Genomic DNA, 14,041 nt, shown 5'->3' on the forward strand with positions numbered 1-14,041 from the left:
ACAAAAGAAGGGAAATCAGGATCATTCCTGCAAAATGCAACAAAGCCCGCATTTGCGCCAAGCATGACTGGTGCACCATCTGCTGTGATGGAAACCAATTTCTTGATGGGAATGTTTTTCTCAAGCACATACCTTTTGAATGTGTTGTGTATATACCCTCACCTCTTGTTCTCTCTTTAAGGGGCAAAAGGGTGAGAAGATCCTCTTTAATTGTCATATCCTTAAAAACCATACACACAAAAACAATCAGCTGGGCAGTGTCGGTCATGTCAATAGATTCATCAAACTGCAGTGAGAAGCATTTGCAGTCCTTCAGGTCCTGCTGTAGTTGCTGAAAGACGTCTTCTGACAAAGATTCCACTCTTCTTGCTACTGTGGAAGCACCAAGTGACACACCCTGGATCGCTGTCATTATTTCTTCTTTGTTTTTAAAATCTTTTAATAAAGAGTCAGCTGCTGCAATCATTGCTTCTTTAATTATTTCGCCATCTGTGAATGATTTCTTATGTTTTGCCAGCAAATGGCAAATACGAAATGATGCTTCAGGGCAGGCCTTGCCTTTTGCTGCTGGTTTAAAAAAATGACTGTCGAGCTTTCAAAATGGCCTTCAGTTCATTAACTTTCTTTGTACGTAGCATGCTGTTCAAGGGAAAACTATCCTTGAATTTACTATGTACTGTTGTGTGGTGTCGTTCCAAATTGCTCCTTTTACTTAATGATAAACTTTGATGACATATCAAGCATATGCTCTTATCTTTTACATTTGTGAACAGAAATTCATTTTCCCATTCCACGTGGAAGTTGTACATTTTTGATTTCTTAGGTGGCCTAGGTTTGCCATTCATGTTTATCGCCAGCCAGGGAGGTAGAGCTAAAATAAAAAGCAAGATAGCACTAAACTACCAAATGTGTGATATTTGTGTGTTGGTACAGTGTGGTGATATTATTGTCATGGACAGACCAAACACAGCTTTTACAGCTGTTTGGATTTAGAATTTAAAATTTTCATGATTTATTTGTGCATGCTAGTCAGTGTGGTCTGCTAGATCTGGAACCCAGCAGGGACAGCTTCACCAGGCCTTTCATAGGACCCTGCCGGACCCAGTTAGAATCATAGCTTCTGTCAGTGATGGATACACTCAAGACAGCACAGGTCAATAGGAGGGCCTCTCCAGGCTTTACTGCCACTGGGCTGGACGGGACCAGCTACACCTGGCCTGGGAGAGGACAGGGAAAGGAAAAGCAGCAGAGGTTCCATTCTCATTCCCAGGCACTGAGGAAAACTCCCCAGAAGGCAGGGCTGGGCAGGTCTATGTCTGGGGAGAGACTGAGGCTCCTAGAATATGGCACAGAGAGGAAGCTGCCTGGCCACTTGGCTGTGGCATTCAGCTGCCCCACTCCACTTGATGGGGTGGCTTCTCCTCTGTCAGTCCATGTGGAACATGGTGCACCTGGGCTGAACACAGTAGCCTCCCCACAAATTGAAATTAAGGGGATTGTTCAAATTTACAAGGGGAGCGGATCGGGGCAGAAGAGGGGTGAGACCATGAGGGTGAAGGTGGGCTGTATGGCATCATAGCTCACAAAACTGCGGGGTGCTGGGGAAATTCAGGGGGATATACACCCCACATGGGGGTGGGTAGGGAAATCCCTGGCTGATTGCTATGGCCAACCAGCTTCTCCTGTGCACCAGCCCACGTGGAGCGCGGTGCACCCTGGCTGAGCGCCATGGCCAGCTGGCCGGGCAGCCACTTCTGTTCCCGCCCGCCCGGCTGCCTTGCGCTCAGCCCGGGAAGCTTGCTCCAGCACAGCTGGAGCTAGGTGCAGCCTCCCTGGCCAGCTGGCCATGGCGCTCAGCCAGGGTGCACCATGCTCCACGTGGGCTGGTGCACAAGGGAAGCCGCCGATCAGCTGGAGCATGGGGAAGCCTCCTCCGGGCTGAAACCACAGCCAGCTGGCTGGGGTTTTTCAGACCTCCCACCATTCCTCGCAGCTATTCACCGCTGGTGTTGCTTGGTGAGTAGCTGCTCTTCAAATGAGGAAATCTAATGTAAAGGTACTGCGCATGCGCGCAGTTCAGAGAGGGCTCAAGAGCTACTCTTAGAGCCTCTGAGAGCAACCGGTAGATCGCGATCTACCGGTTGGTGACCACGGGACTAGACCATCCCTGATACACATTTATCTAACCTACTCTTAAATATCTCCAGAGATGGGGATTCCACAACCTCCCTGGGCAATTTATTCCAGTGTTTGACCACCCTGATAGTTAGGAACTTTTTCCTAATGTCCAACCTAAACCTCCCTTGCTGCAGTTTAAGCCTATTGCTTCTTGCTCTATCCTCGGAGGCCAAGATGAACAAGTTTTCTCCTTCCTCCTCGTGACACCCTTTTAGATACTTGAAAACGGTTATCATGTCCCCCCCCAATCTTCTCTTTTCCAAACTAAACAAGCCCAGTTCTTTCAGCCTTCCTTCATAGGTCATGTTCTCTAAACCTTTAATCGTTTTTGTTGCTCTTCTCTGGACCCTCTCCAATTTCTCCACATCTTTCTTGAAATGCGGTGCCCAGAACTGGACACAATACTCCAACTGAGGCCTAACCAGCGCACAGTAGAGCGCAAGAATGACTTCTCATGTCTTGCTCACAACACACCTGTTCATGCATCCCAGAATCATGTTTGCTTTTTTTGCAACAGCATCACACTGCTGACTCATATTTAGCTTGTGGTCCACTATAACCCCTAGATCCCTTTCTGCCGTACTCCTTCCCAGACAGTCACTTCCCATTCTGTATGTGTGAAACTGATTGTTCCTTCCTAAGTGGAGCACTTTGCATTTGTCTTTATTAAACTTCATTCTGTTTACCTCAGACCATTTCTCCAGTTTGTCCAGATCATTTTGAATTATGACCCTATCCCCCAGAGCAGTCGCAACCCCTCCCAGCTTGGTATCATCTGCAAACTTAATAAGCGTACTTTGTATGCCAGTATCTAAATCGTTGATGACGATATTGAACAGAGCCGGTCCCAAAACAGACCCCTGCGGAACCCCACTTGTCATACCTTTCCAGCAGGATTGTGAACCATTTATAACTACTCTCTGAGTACGGTTATCCAGCCAGTTATGCACCCACCTTATAGTAGCCCCATCTAAGTTGTATTTGCGTAGTTAATTGATAAGAATATCATGTGAGACCGTATCAAATGCCTTCCTAAAGTCAAGGTATACCACATCCACCGCTTCTCCCTTATCCACAAGACTCGTTATCTTATCAAAGAAAGCTATTGGATTGGTTTGACATGATTTGTACTTTACAAATCCATGCTGGCTGTTCCCTATCACCTTGCCACCTTCCACGTGTTTACAGATGATTTCCTTAATTACTTGCTCCATTATCTTCTCTGGCACAGAAGTTAAACTAACTGGTCTGTAGTTTCCTGGGTTGTTCTTTTTTCCCTTTTTATAGATGGGCACTAGATTTGCCCTTTTCCAGTCTTCTGGAATCTCTCCTGTCTCCCATGATTTTCCAAAGATGATAGCTAGAGGCTCAGATACCTCCTCTGTCAGCTCCTTGAGTATTCTAGGATGCATTTCATCAGGCTCTGGTGACTTGCAGGCATCTACCTTTTCTAGGTGATTTTTAACGTGTTCTTGTTTTATTTTATCGTCTAAACCTCCCCCCTTCCCACTAGCATTCACTATGTTAGGCATTCCTACAGACTTCTTGGTGAAGACCAAAACAAAGAAGTCATTGAGCATCTCTTCCATTTCCAAGTTTCCTGTTACTGTTTCTCCCTCCTCACTGACCAGTGGGCCTACCCTGTCCTTGGTCTTCCTCTTGCTTCTAATGTATTTATAAAAAGTCTTCTTGTTTCTCTTTATTCCCGTAGCTAGTTTGAGCTCATTTTGTGCCTTTGCCTTTCTAATCTTGCCCCTGCATTCCTGTGCTGTTTGCCTATATTCATCCTTTGTAATTTGTTCTAGTTTCCATTTTTTATGACTCCTTTTTTATTTTAGATCATGGAAGATCTCCTGGTTAAGCCAAGGCGGTCTTTTGCCATATTTTCTATCTTTCCTACGCAGCAGAATAGCTTGCTTTTGGGCCCTTAATGTCCCTTTGAAAAACTACCAACTCTCCTCAGTTGTTTTTCCCCTCAGTCTCGATTCCCATGGGACCTTACCTATCAGCTCTCTGAGCTTACCAAAATCCGCCTTCCTGAACTCCATTGTCTCTATTTTGCTGTTCTCCCTTCTACCCTTCCTTAGGATTGTGAACTCTATGATTTCATGATCACTTTCACCCAAGCTGCCTTCCACTTTCAGATTCTCAACCAGTTCCTCCCTATTTGTTAAAATCAAGTCTAGAACAGCTTCCCCCCCTAGTAGCTTTTTCAACCTTCTGAAATAAAAAGTTGTCTTCAGTGCAGTCCAAGAACTTATTGGATGGTCTGTGCCCCGCTGTGTTACTTTCCCAGCATATATTTGGATAGTTGAAGTCCCCCATCACCACCAAATCTTGGGCTTTGGATGATTTTGTTGATCAATCTGGGTAGGTGGCCTGTAGTAGACTCCTAGCATGACATCACCCTTGTTTTTTACCCCTTTTAGCCTAACCCAGAGACTCTCAACATGCCTGTCTCCTATGTCCATCTCCACCTCTGTCCAAGTGTGTATATTTTTAATATATAAGGCAACACCTCCTCCCTTTTTTCCCGTCTATCCTTCCTGAGCAAGCTGTACCCTTCCATCCCAACATTCCAATCGTGTATTATCCCACCAAGTTTCTGTGATGCCAACAATGTCATAGTTGTATTTATTTATTAGCACTTCCAGTTCTTCCTGCTTATTACCCATACTTCTCGCATTTGTATATAGGCATCTAAGATACTAATTTGATCTTGCCTCCCAGTTTTGCCCTGACCCTCCTTTCTCTCTGTCATTATAGCCCACACTCCCTTCCATTTCTGACCCATCTCCCAGGTCTCCATGTTCTCCGCTTACCTGTGGGCTTTGCTCACCTGTCCCCGTCGAACCTAGGAAGGGTTGGTTGCTTTTGGGCTACTCTGCCCTACCCCAAAAGTATGCACTGGGCTCCTTCCCTGCCCTATCCTAGCCTAAGAACATAAGAATGGCCGTACTGGGTCAGACCAAAGGTCCTTCTAGCCCAGTAGCCTGTCTGCCGACAGTGGCCAGCACCAGGTGCCCCAGAGAGGGTGGACCGAAGACAATGATCAAGCAATTTGTCTCCTGCCATCCTTCTCCAGCCTCTGACAGAGGCCAAGGACACCATTTTATCCCCTAACCTCCATGAAATTATCTAGCTTCTCTTTAAACTCTGTTATAGTCCTAGCCTTCACAGCCTCCTCTGGCAAGGAGTTCCACAGGTTGACTACACGCTCCTCTAGCAAGGAGTTCCACAGGTTGACTACAAGCCTAGCTATCCATTTGCCCGCAAAAGCTAGGGAAAAAAAACCCAAACACTGTTTGGTTTGGACTCTCTGGCTGTGCAGATTTAACCTTCTGTGCGCCTTTCTCCAAGGCAGCAGCAGAAAAAAAGAAAGGGGGGGAAAAAAAACCCCCAAACTTCCAAACAGCAAAACAGAGAAGAAAACAAGTGTCATTTTAAAATCGTGAGGTCTGTGTTCCGGGTTCAAAATGATCCCTCTGCTCTGCCACCATGTTAGGGCTGTTCCCACTCTGGTACTCTGAGTGCAGAAGGTGGGGGCGGGCAAGAGCGCTTCAAAGCCTTGCCTCTACAGGCACTGGTTACAAAAACCTTCCCTCCGGAATCCTAATACACAGATTTTGGGGAATTGCTGCCACCATCAAGTGCTTTCTTTATGCCTAAAAAGCAGGGGTGAACACTTGAACCCAACCCCAGGGGTACCCCAAGCTCTTTTGCCCCAAAGTGATTTTTATTACAAAATACAAGATAAACTTGAGAGAGAAAACTTGGTTGCTAAATGTTACAGAGCAACTGAGGAAACTGAATTAAAACCGGAAAAAAAACCTCTGGCACAGTGTTAGATGGTAAAGGGGGTGAGGAGGCATAGAATCTCACAGAGCAGTTCAAACCAAACCACAAAATAAAGAAAAGTTACCCTGAACGCGACTGGACTCACATTTCCCTGGTCCTCACTTCTAATTTTCTCTTTGTTCAGTCGGCTCCCACACCGTGAATTTGGGGGGGGGGGGGGGGGGGGGGGAGAGATAATCCTGCCTGGGTTTAAATCATTTTGTGTGTCAACTCCCGGTCTAACTCTCCCACCCACAGAAAGCAGGCAGGGGTTCTATATCCAATTCAAATTCCAAGTCTCTGTCTCGATTGGTTCGCCTGGCCCCCTGGCTAACACCTTTGCTAGGTAACTGAGTCAACCCCTTAGTCACTGAGGGTACGTCTACACTACAGTGCTAGTTCGAACTAACGCGTCTAGAACTAAAAACTAGTTCGAATTAGCGTTTTGCTAATTCGAACTAGCAAGTCCACGTTGAGTGGACTCTGAACAGGGCTTAAGGATGGCCGGAAGCAGTGCCGGCAGGGCATCAGAGGAGGACTTAGAGCGTGGAGATGCTGTCTCAGGCTAGCCGAGGGCTGTGCTTAAAGGGTCCCGACCCCCACCCGACAGACAGTTCTCAGGGGTGCCCCGCTTGAAAACCAGTCCTGGCTTGGATTGCCCGGAGTACCCACACTGGGCACATCACACCACTCGGCCATCAGCCCGGCTGCACTTGCTGCAGGCTGCCATCTGGGGAGAGGGGGCAATCGGGGGGCTGCAGGAGAGCTTCCACCCCCAGAAGCCCGCAGAGCCAGCCCAGTCCTCCCCATCGGGGGTGCGTACCCCATTCCTCCCTCACCTCCTTCCACTTACCCTTCCCTAGCCCCCCTTCTTATTGATGTACAAAATAAAGATAACGTTTCTTCCAACATTGACTCTGTCTTTATTGAACAAAACTGAGGGAGACTGGGAAAAGGAGGTGGGAGAGGGGAAGAGAAAGGCTGGGAGAGGGGAGGGCACCTAACATGATCAGGGGTTGGGAACAGGTCCCAGATGAAGAGAGGCTACAGAGACTGGGACTGTTCAGCTTAGAAAAGAGGAGACTGAGGGGGGACAGGATAGAGGTCTCTAAAAGCAGGGGTTGGGTGGAGAGGGTGCATTCAGAAAAGTTCTTCATGAGTTCCCATAAAGAAGGACTAGAGGACACCAAAGGAAAGGAATGGGTAGCAGGCTTCAAACTAGTAAGAGACCGTTGTTCTTCACAAAGCAAATAGTTAACCTGCGGAACTCCTTGCTGCAGGAGGCTGTGAAGGCTACAACTAGAACAGAGTTGAAAGGGAAGTGAGATCAAGTCATGGAGGTTGGGTCCATGGAGTAGTCTTAGCCAGGGGATAGGAGTGGTGTCCCTGCCCAAAGTTTGTGGAAGGCTGGAGAGGGATGGCACGAGACAAATGGCTTGGTCACTGTCTTCGGTCCATCCCCTCCAGGGTCCCTAGGGTTGGCCGCTGTCGGCAGACAGGCTACTGGGCTAGATGGACCTTTGGTCTGACCCAGGACGGCCATTGTAAGCTCAGGGCTCAGGGTCGGGGGTCTCAGTGGACCCCCTTGATTTTCATGCACACCTGCTCGTGGGTGGCCAGGCTGGCAGCTCTCCTGCCCTAGACGGCCACGTTCCTGTGCCTAGTGCGGAGATCGTGGACGAGGTCCACGATGTCCGCACTAGCCCAGGAAGGTGCCCGCCTCTTGAGGCCCAGGGCAAGCTCCCGGGAGCCGCCAGCCTGGTCCCGGGAAGAGGGGGTGGGCTGGGGGACATCGGGTGGGTGGCTCTGTGCCGTGCCAGGTGCAGGGTCTGCTGGCTGGGTGCTGGCAGGCTTGCACCTGGCACGGGCACCGTAGCCAGCCCGTGCCCCTTTAAGGGGTCCGGGGCCGGGAGGGGGGCATAGAGTTTCCCTGGTGTTGGCCAGAGTGGCCACCAGGGAAACCTGGGGAGGGCTAGCCTCCCACTAGTTCGAATTAAGGGGCTACACACCCCTTAATTCGAACTAGTAAGTTCGAACTAGGCTTAAGCCTCGTAAAATGAGGTTTTCCTAGTTCGAACTAAGCGCTCCGCTAGTTCGATTCAAATTCGAACTAGCGGAGCGCTAGTGTAGCGGCTATGAATGTTAGTTCGAACTAACATTGTAGTGTAGACATACCCTGAGGGTGTGTCTAGGCTACAGGGTTTTGTCGACAATAGTGGACTTTTGTTGACTAAACTCTACCTGTGTCCACACTGCCTTTGAGTTATGTCGACATAACGTTGACAAAACTCGGCAGTTTTGTCGACGTATGTAAACCTCATTCTACGAGGAATAACACCTTTTGTTGATAGTGTTCTGTCAATAGAAGGCATTATTGCATCTACACTGTCCTTTGCGTCCACACTGTTATGTCAACAAAACGGCTTGCTTTGTCGACAGAACTGGATGTAGTCTAGACGCTCTTTGTTGACAGAAGCTTTGTCGACAGTATCTGTCGACAAAACTTCTGTCGACAAAACCCTGTAGTCTAGACATACCCCCAGTGTTGGTCAGCTCTCCTCCTGTTCGTGAAAAAGGCTAATAACTACTTGCCAGTACTGCTGGCTATATAGGAATATGGACTGCCCCTTCCTGATTTACTCCTGCAGCCAGAGGTATGAGTATTCAAATTTGCACTGCTAATAAACTGAATGCAAACAAATGTATGCAGATTATACTAAGAAATGGGGCACTGACTTTAGTACCATTTCCTAGGAAAAGAAGGTTATGACCCATATCTGTCTGTACTGCATAGTGTAGGCACAGTAGGTGTGATATACCAGTATTCTAACAAGTCTATTGCTAAACTGCATTAGTTCTTGGGTTTTATGCTGTTTTCAATGGATTTTTGTGTTACAAAATTTGGAGAATCTAACTTGGGTTTCAAGTGTAAATGCGGTGTGCCACACGTCAAATGGGGGCTAATGTTTAATGGGACATTGTTAGGTCAAATTTGTGAAAAATAAGCTTCTACACAACCAATAAAACACTTTACATGAATCTCTTTTCAGTTGAGTGGAAGTGTTTTCAACAAATACTCCCTTGTAGTGTGTTAGCTATCCAAATAGTCAGAATTGTTATGCTACTGAAGAACCAGAAAGAGCAAATGATTTGATATTGACTTCAACCAAAACAAAACCCACCACAGTAGTCTGTTTTCATTGTCCAACCTGGAATACTAAAAAGTAATCTGTTAGCATAAATCATGATAAGGAAATGTAATTGTAAATTATTTCAGATTCAATTATAATACATGTTTGTAACAGTGGTAACAGAGGTAAACTAGTTTTTAAAATACAGCTTTTAACCTGACAGTGTCGTCTTAATCTTCGGCATGCTGCATGTTCAAAGTGCTGTACAACCATTACTTAAGCCTTTAAAATGGTGATTTGCAATAATAGTAAATGGATACATCTGAAGTCTGTTTAGGATTCACATTTATAAATTTCCACGCCAACAAGTTTTTATTCAAACACTAGCATTAAATGAAGAAGAGAATTTTTTTCTTCTAATTCTCCACAAACAGAAAAAGCTAGCAGCTGATGAAGACTGTCCTAAAATGTGTGCTTACAAGTTGGTGACTATCAAATTTAAATGGTGGGGACTACAGAACAAAGTAGAAAACTTTATCCAAAAGGTAAGAGTTGCTTATTAAATACTCTGTGGCATAGGTTTAAAAAAAAATAGAAGTGAAAAGTTGTGAATTTTTTCTTCTGTTAAAATGTTATTGAAGACATTGGTCCATTTGCTTCTTCAGCATATCAAACCATTGATGTCTAAAGTCCCAAACCTGCAACCACTTATGTTGTCTTGTCACAGCTCAATCCCCCAACCTGACACTGAGTGCAGAGATGGGGGGCCGGCTAACTGAATAAGCTCTGTAAAACCTGTCTCTGTGATTTCCCAGAGACAAACTTATTCAATCTCAGTCTGTCTGAGATTTAAAAAAAAACCAAGACTGGTTTCTCGCTGCCACCACCCAAGTGATTCCAAGGAAATATAAAAATAAACCCTTTTCCAGGGAAGAGATCTCTTGGGAAATCCCGTTCCTAAGGTAAAGCTCTCCACCCTACCCCAACCTCTGTTTTGCTTGGAGTTGGGAAAAACAGAGGGGATCCACAGACAACAATGGACTCTGCCCTTGTAACTAGGCAGAGTCCTAAGGACACAACAATCAACCAATACCAGTTAATTAGAATAAAAAGAAAACTTTTATTATCAAAACAAAACTACTGTTGCAAGCATAGTAAATTGACTAGATGGTAAATAGCCATGAAGTGACATAGACTCAGGGAAAGTCCCTGGGCTGTAATCCTTAGTTACAAAAGAGAAAAACAATTGGCCAGCTCAGACATGATTTCCAAACTCCCAACAAGGAAAACAATAAACCCTGACAGACTAGCTAAACTTTTCCCTACTTACACATTGTAAGAAGTCCATTCTTGGAGAGAGAAGTGTCTCCCATCTCCCTCAATAGCTGGGAGAAACTGCTCTGATCTCAAACAAACGAGAGAGAGAGAAAAACCCCTCTCTTCCAGTTTGAAATTCCTATCTGCATTTTTATTGGCTGATTGCCCGATGCACCCCCCCCACCCCCCCCGCCAACACCTTTGCTAGGTACCTGAGTTAACCCCTTAGTCACCGGGTGCTGGTCAGCATTCCTTCTGAAATTATGACAATTGTCTTGACTGCTGTGAGTAGGCCCATTGACTTCAGCAGAAGTATTCATGATAGTAAAGTTAAGCACATATGTATTTGCAGGTTTGGGGCCTAAACGTATATGTGAACACTTAGGAGTGTCCTTTGCTTCCATTATTCTCTCTAGTTCAAAAAAAAAACATTTATTTTATATAAAACATGAGTGCTTTGGTGCTTTTGTAGCAGTGTGTGCCCCAGAAGTCTTGTGAATGTCTTATTTTTGGTTTCAAGTATCAGAGGGGTAGCCATGTTAGTCTGAATCTGCAAAAGCAACAAGGAGTCCTGTGGCACCTTATAGACTAACAGATTTATCGGAGCATAAGCTTTCGTGGGCAAAGACCCACTTTGTCAGATGCATGTAGTGGAAATTTCCACAGGCAGGTATAAATATGCAGGCCAGGATCAGGCTGGAGATGATGAGGTGGATCCAATCAAGGAGAGTGAGGCCCACTTCTAGCAGCTGATCTGGAGGTGTGAACACCAAGAGAGAAGAAACTGCTTTTGTACTTGGCTAGCCATTCACAGTCTTTGTTTAATCCTAAACTGATGGTGTCACATTTGCAGATGAACTGTAGCTCTGCAGTTTCTCTTTGGAGTCTGGTCTTGAAGTTTTTTTGCTGCAGAATGGCTACCTTTAAATCTGCTACTGTGTGTCCAGGGAGACTGAAGTGTTCCCCTACAGGTTTTTGTATATTACCATTCCTGATATCTGATTTGTGTCCATTTATTCTTTTACGTATTTATACCTGCCTCTGGAAATTTCCACTACATGCATCTGACGAAGTGGGTCTTTGCTCACGAAAGCTTATGCTCCAATACATCTGCTAGTCTATAAGGTGCCACAGGACTCCTTGTCGCTTTCTCTAAGAATTTGGTAAGTAGTTAAGGGCTGCACTCTTCCATGATATTAATGGAGGAGCTGCGGGGTCTAGGAAGGAGGTTGGGTGCAGAAGGAAGCTTGGGGTAAGAGATTGGGATGCAGGAGGCAATGTGGGGTTTGGGTGAAGGAGGTGGTTGTAACGAGGCACAGGACTGGAGTGCAGGGGTTTGGGTTGTGACCTAGGGCAGGAGGGGATTGTGATCTGGGGCAAGGGATTGGGGTGCAGGAGGGGGGCAGAGGGCTTGGGTTATGTGGAGTAGGGGAGCAGGAAGGGGGGCAGAGTCAGGGAAGGGCGGGAGGGGCTGGGATGCCAGAGGCAGGCTCTGGCCAGGAGACTTACCTGGATGACTCCTGGCCAGCAGCCCAGCACGTTTGCCAGCCAGCCTACCTGGATGCCTGCCCTACTCCCACACAGGCTGCGGGGCCATGTGCATGTGTGAATAACTACAAGCTGGAGGGGAGGGGATGTGGTGCTTAGTGGCTGCCTGTTATTCAAACAGGCAGCTCTCATTAGCTGGTTTCTGGTCAGAAACTGGTCAATGGGATTGTGCTGGGGGCGTGGGGCAGCGCCTGAAGCCCACCCAATGCTCTCAGTGGTGAAAGTGAAATGGCCCAGCAGCCTTTTTTCTGAGCGGAATGCAGGGGGCGAGGCAAGCAGGGAGCCTGCCTGGGGCTCCCCACTGCATCCACAAGCCTGATCCAGTGGCTTGGTGGGCTGGATCCGGTCCGTGTGCCGTATTTTGCCCAGGCCTGCTGTAGTTGCTTATTTCATTTTAAGTTTTCTAAAATAGTGTAAACATACTAGGGTATGACCAGCATGTTCACATCCACTATTGATCTCACTGATTGATGTGAACAATTTAGGAATTCCAAATTCAGTGGATGAGTGTGTCCCCATCATTGTCCTCTCTCCTGTGAAGAAACACACAATGGCAGGTCCTGTGTAAGAATTTGCTGTGCTGTGTAAATAGAGTGAAGCTTGAATGACACAGAATAACGAACATACAGGCAGAGTGTTGCACCTTTGTCAGCTATTCTGTACCATGGGAAAATGTGCTGGACTGGTGGGTTATCCAAAACTGGATGTTTGGTAACTCTTTGCTAGGGTGTTGACTTATAAAGTATCAAAGTGGAGCTAATTGCTAGTTTCTGTGCACTGGAGGTGTTGGTTCTGACTGACAATACACCTGTGGCTAGCTGTCTTTAAAGCTTCATGCACTGCAATAAATACTATGGCAAGAAGACTCGAGACAGCAGCAGAGACTTGGAGTGAGACAAGGAAGATGTAGTAGCCCATGATACTAGTGGCACCTAGTAAGGACCAAACAATGCTGGGACCAGGCTTGCTTTAGGCTTCTACTTGAGTTGTTTGCTGTCCCAGGAAGAGGAGCTGCACATATCACAGATTTCTAACCAAACAATAGAAGAGGATAAACCAAATTGATTCCATAGTACGTGGCCTCACCACTTACATTCTAATGTACAAAAGAAACTTTATTGAAGGCACAGAAAGAAACCATCCCGACGCGTAGCAAGAGAGGCAAACATGGTAGGAGGCCGGATTGGCTTAAAGGGGAAATCCTTGGTGAGCTTAAGGAAGCTTACAAAAAGTGGAAACTTGGACAAATGACCAGGGAGGAGTTTGAATGTATAGCTCGAGAATGCCAGGGGGTTATCAGGAAGGCGAAAGCGCAAATGGAATTGCGACGGGCAAAGGATGTGAAGGATAACAAGAAAGGTTTCTACAGGCATGTTAACAAGAAGAAAGTGATCAGAGAGGGTGTGCGGCCCCTAATGGATGAAGGAGGTAACCTAGCGACAGATGATGTGGGGAAAGCTGAAGTACTCAATGCTTTCTTTGCCTCTGTATTCACGGACAAGGTGGGCTCCCAGACTAATGCGCTAAGTGATGCAAGATGGGATGAAGATGGACAGCCCTTGGTGGAGAAAGAAGAGGTTAAGAACTATTTAGAAAAACTAAACGTACGCAAATCCATGGGTCCGGACTTAATGCATCCGAGGGTACTGAGGGAGTTGGCAAATGTCATTGAGGAGCCTTTGGCCATTATCTTTGAAAAGTCGTGGAGATCGGGAGAGTTCCCGGATGATTGGAAAAAGGCAAATGTAGTGCCCATCTACAAAAAAGGGAAGAAGGATGATCCAGGGAACTATAGGCCGGTCAGTCTTACCTCAGTTCCTGGAAAAATCATAGAAGGGATCCTTAAGGAATCCATTTTGAGGCACTTGGAAGAGAGGAAAGTGATCAGGAATAGTCAGCATGGATTCACAAAGGGCAAGTCGTGCCTGACCAATCTGATTAGCTTCTATGGTGAGGTAACTGGCTCGGTGGATGTGGGAAAGTCAGTGGATGTGATATACCTTGACTTGAGCAAGGCTTTTGATACGGTC

General features: G+C 46.5%; 1 protein-coding gene across 12 annotated transcripts in view; it reads left to right on the top strand.

Annotated features, from left to right (window-relative positions):
- The window catches only part of LOC106731943 (phosphatidylinositol transfer protein beta isoform-like), a 167,646-nt gene that overhangs the window by 87,137 nt on the left and 66,468 nt on the right, over positions 1-14,041 (top strand). For 9 of the 12 annotated variants that reach the window (XR_016348242.1, XM_089775095.1, XM_089775094.1 and 6 more), the window contains one exon: positions 9,581-9,691. The exons of the other annotated variants lie outside the window; for them this stretch is intronic. Coding sequence is in view for 8 of the 9 variants with exons in the window: in XM_089775095.1 (XP_089631221.1) it covers positions 9,581-9,691 (111 nt within the window). In the remaining variant the exon portion in view is untranslated. The remainder of the gene's footprint in view (positions 1-9,580; positions 9,692-14,041) is intronic. 12 annotated transcript variants of the gene reach the window in all.

This window comes from Pelodiscus sinensis, chromosome W (genome assembly GCF_052426305.1).
Source record: "Pelodiscus sinensis isolate ZL-2025 chromosome W, ASM5242630v1, whole genome shotgun sequence".
In the NCBI taxonomy this organism is placed as follows: Eukaryota; Metazoa; Chordata; order Testudines; family Trionychidae; genus Pelodiscus; species Pelodiscus sinensis.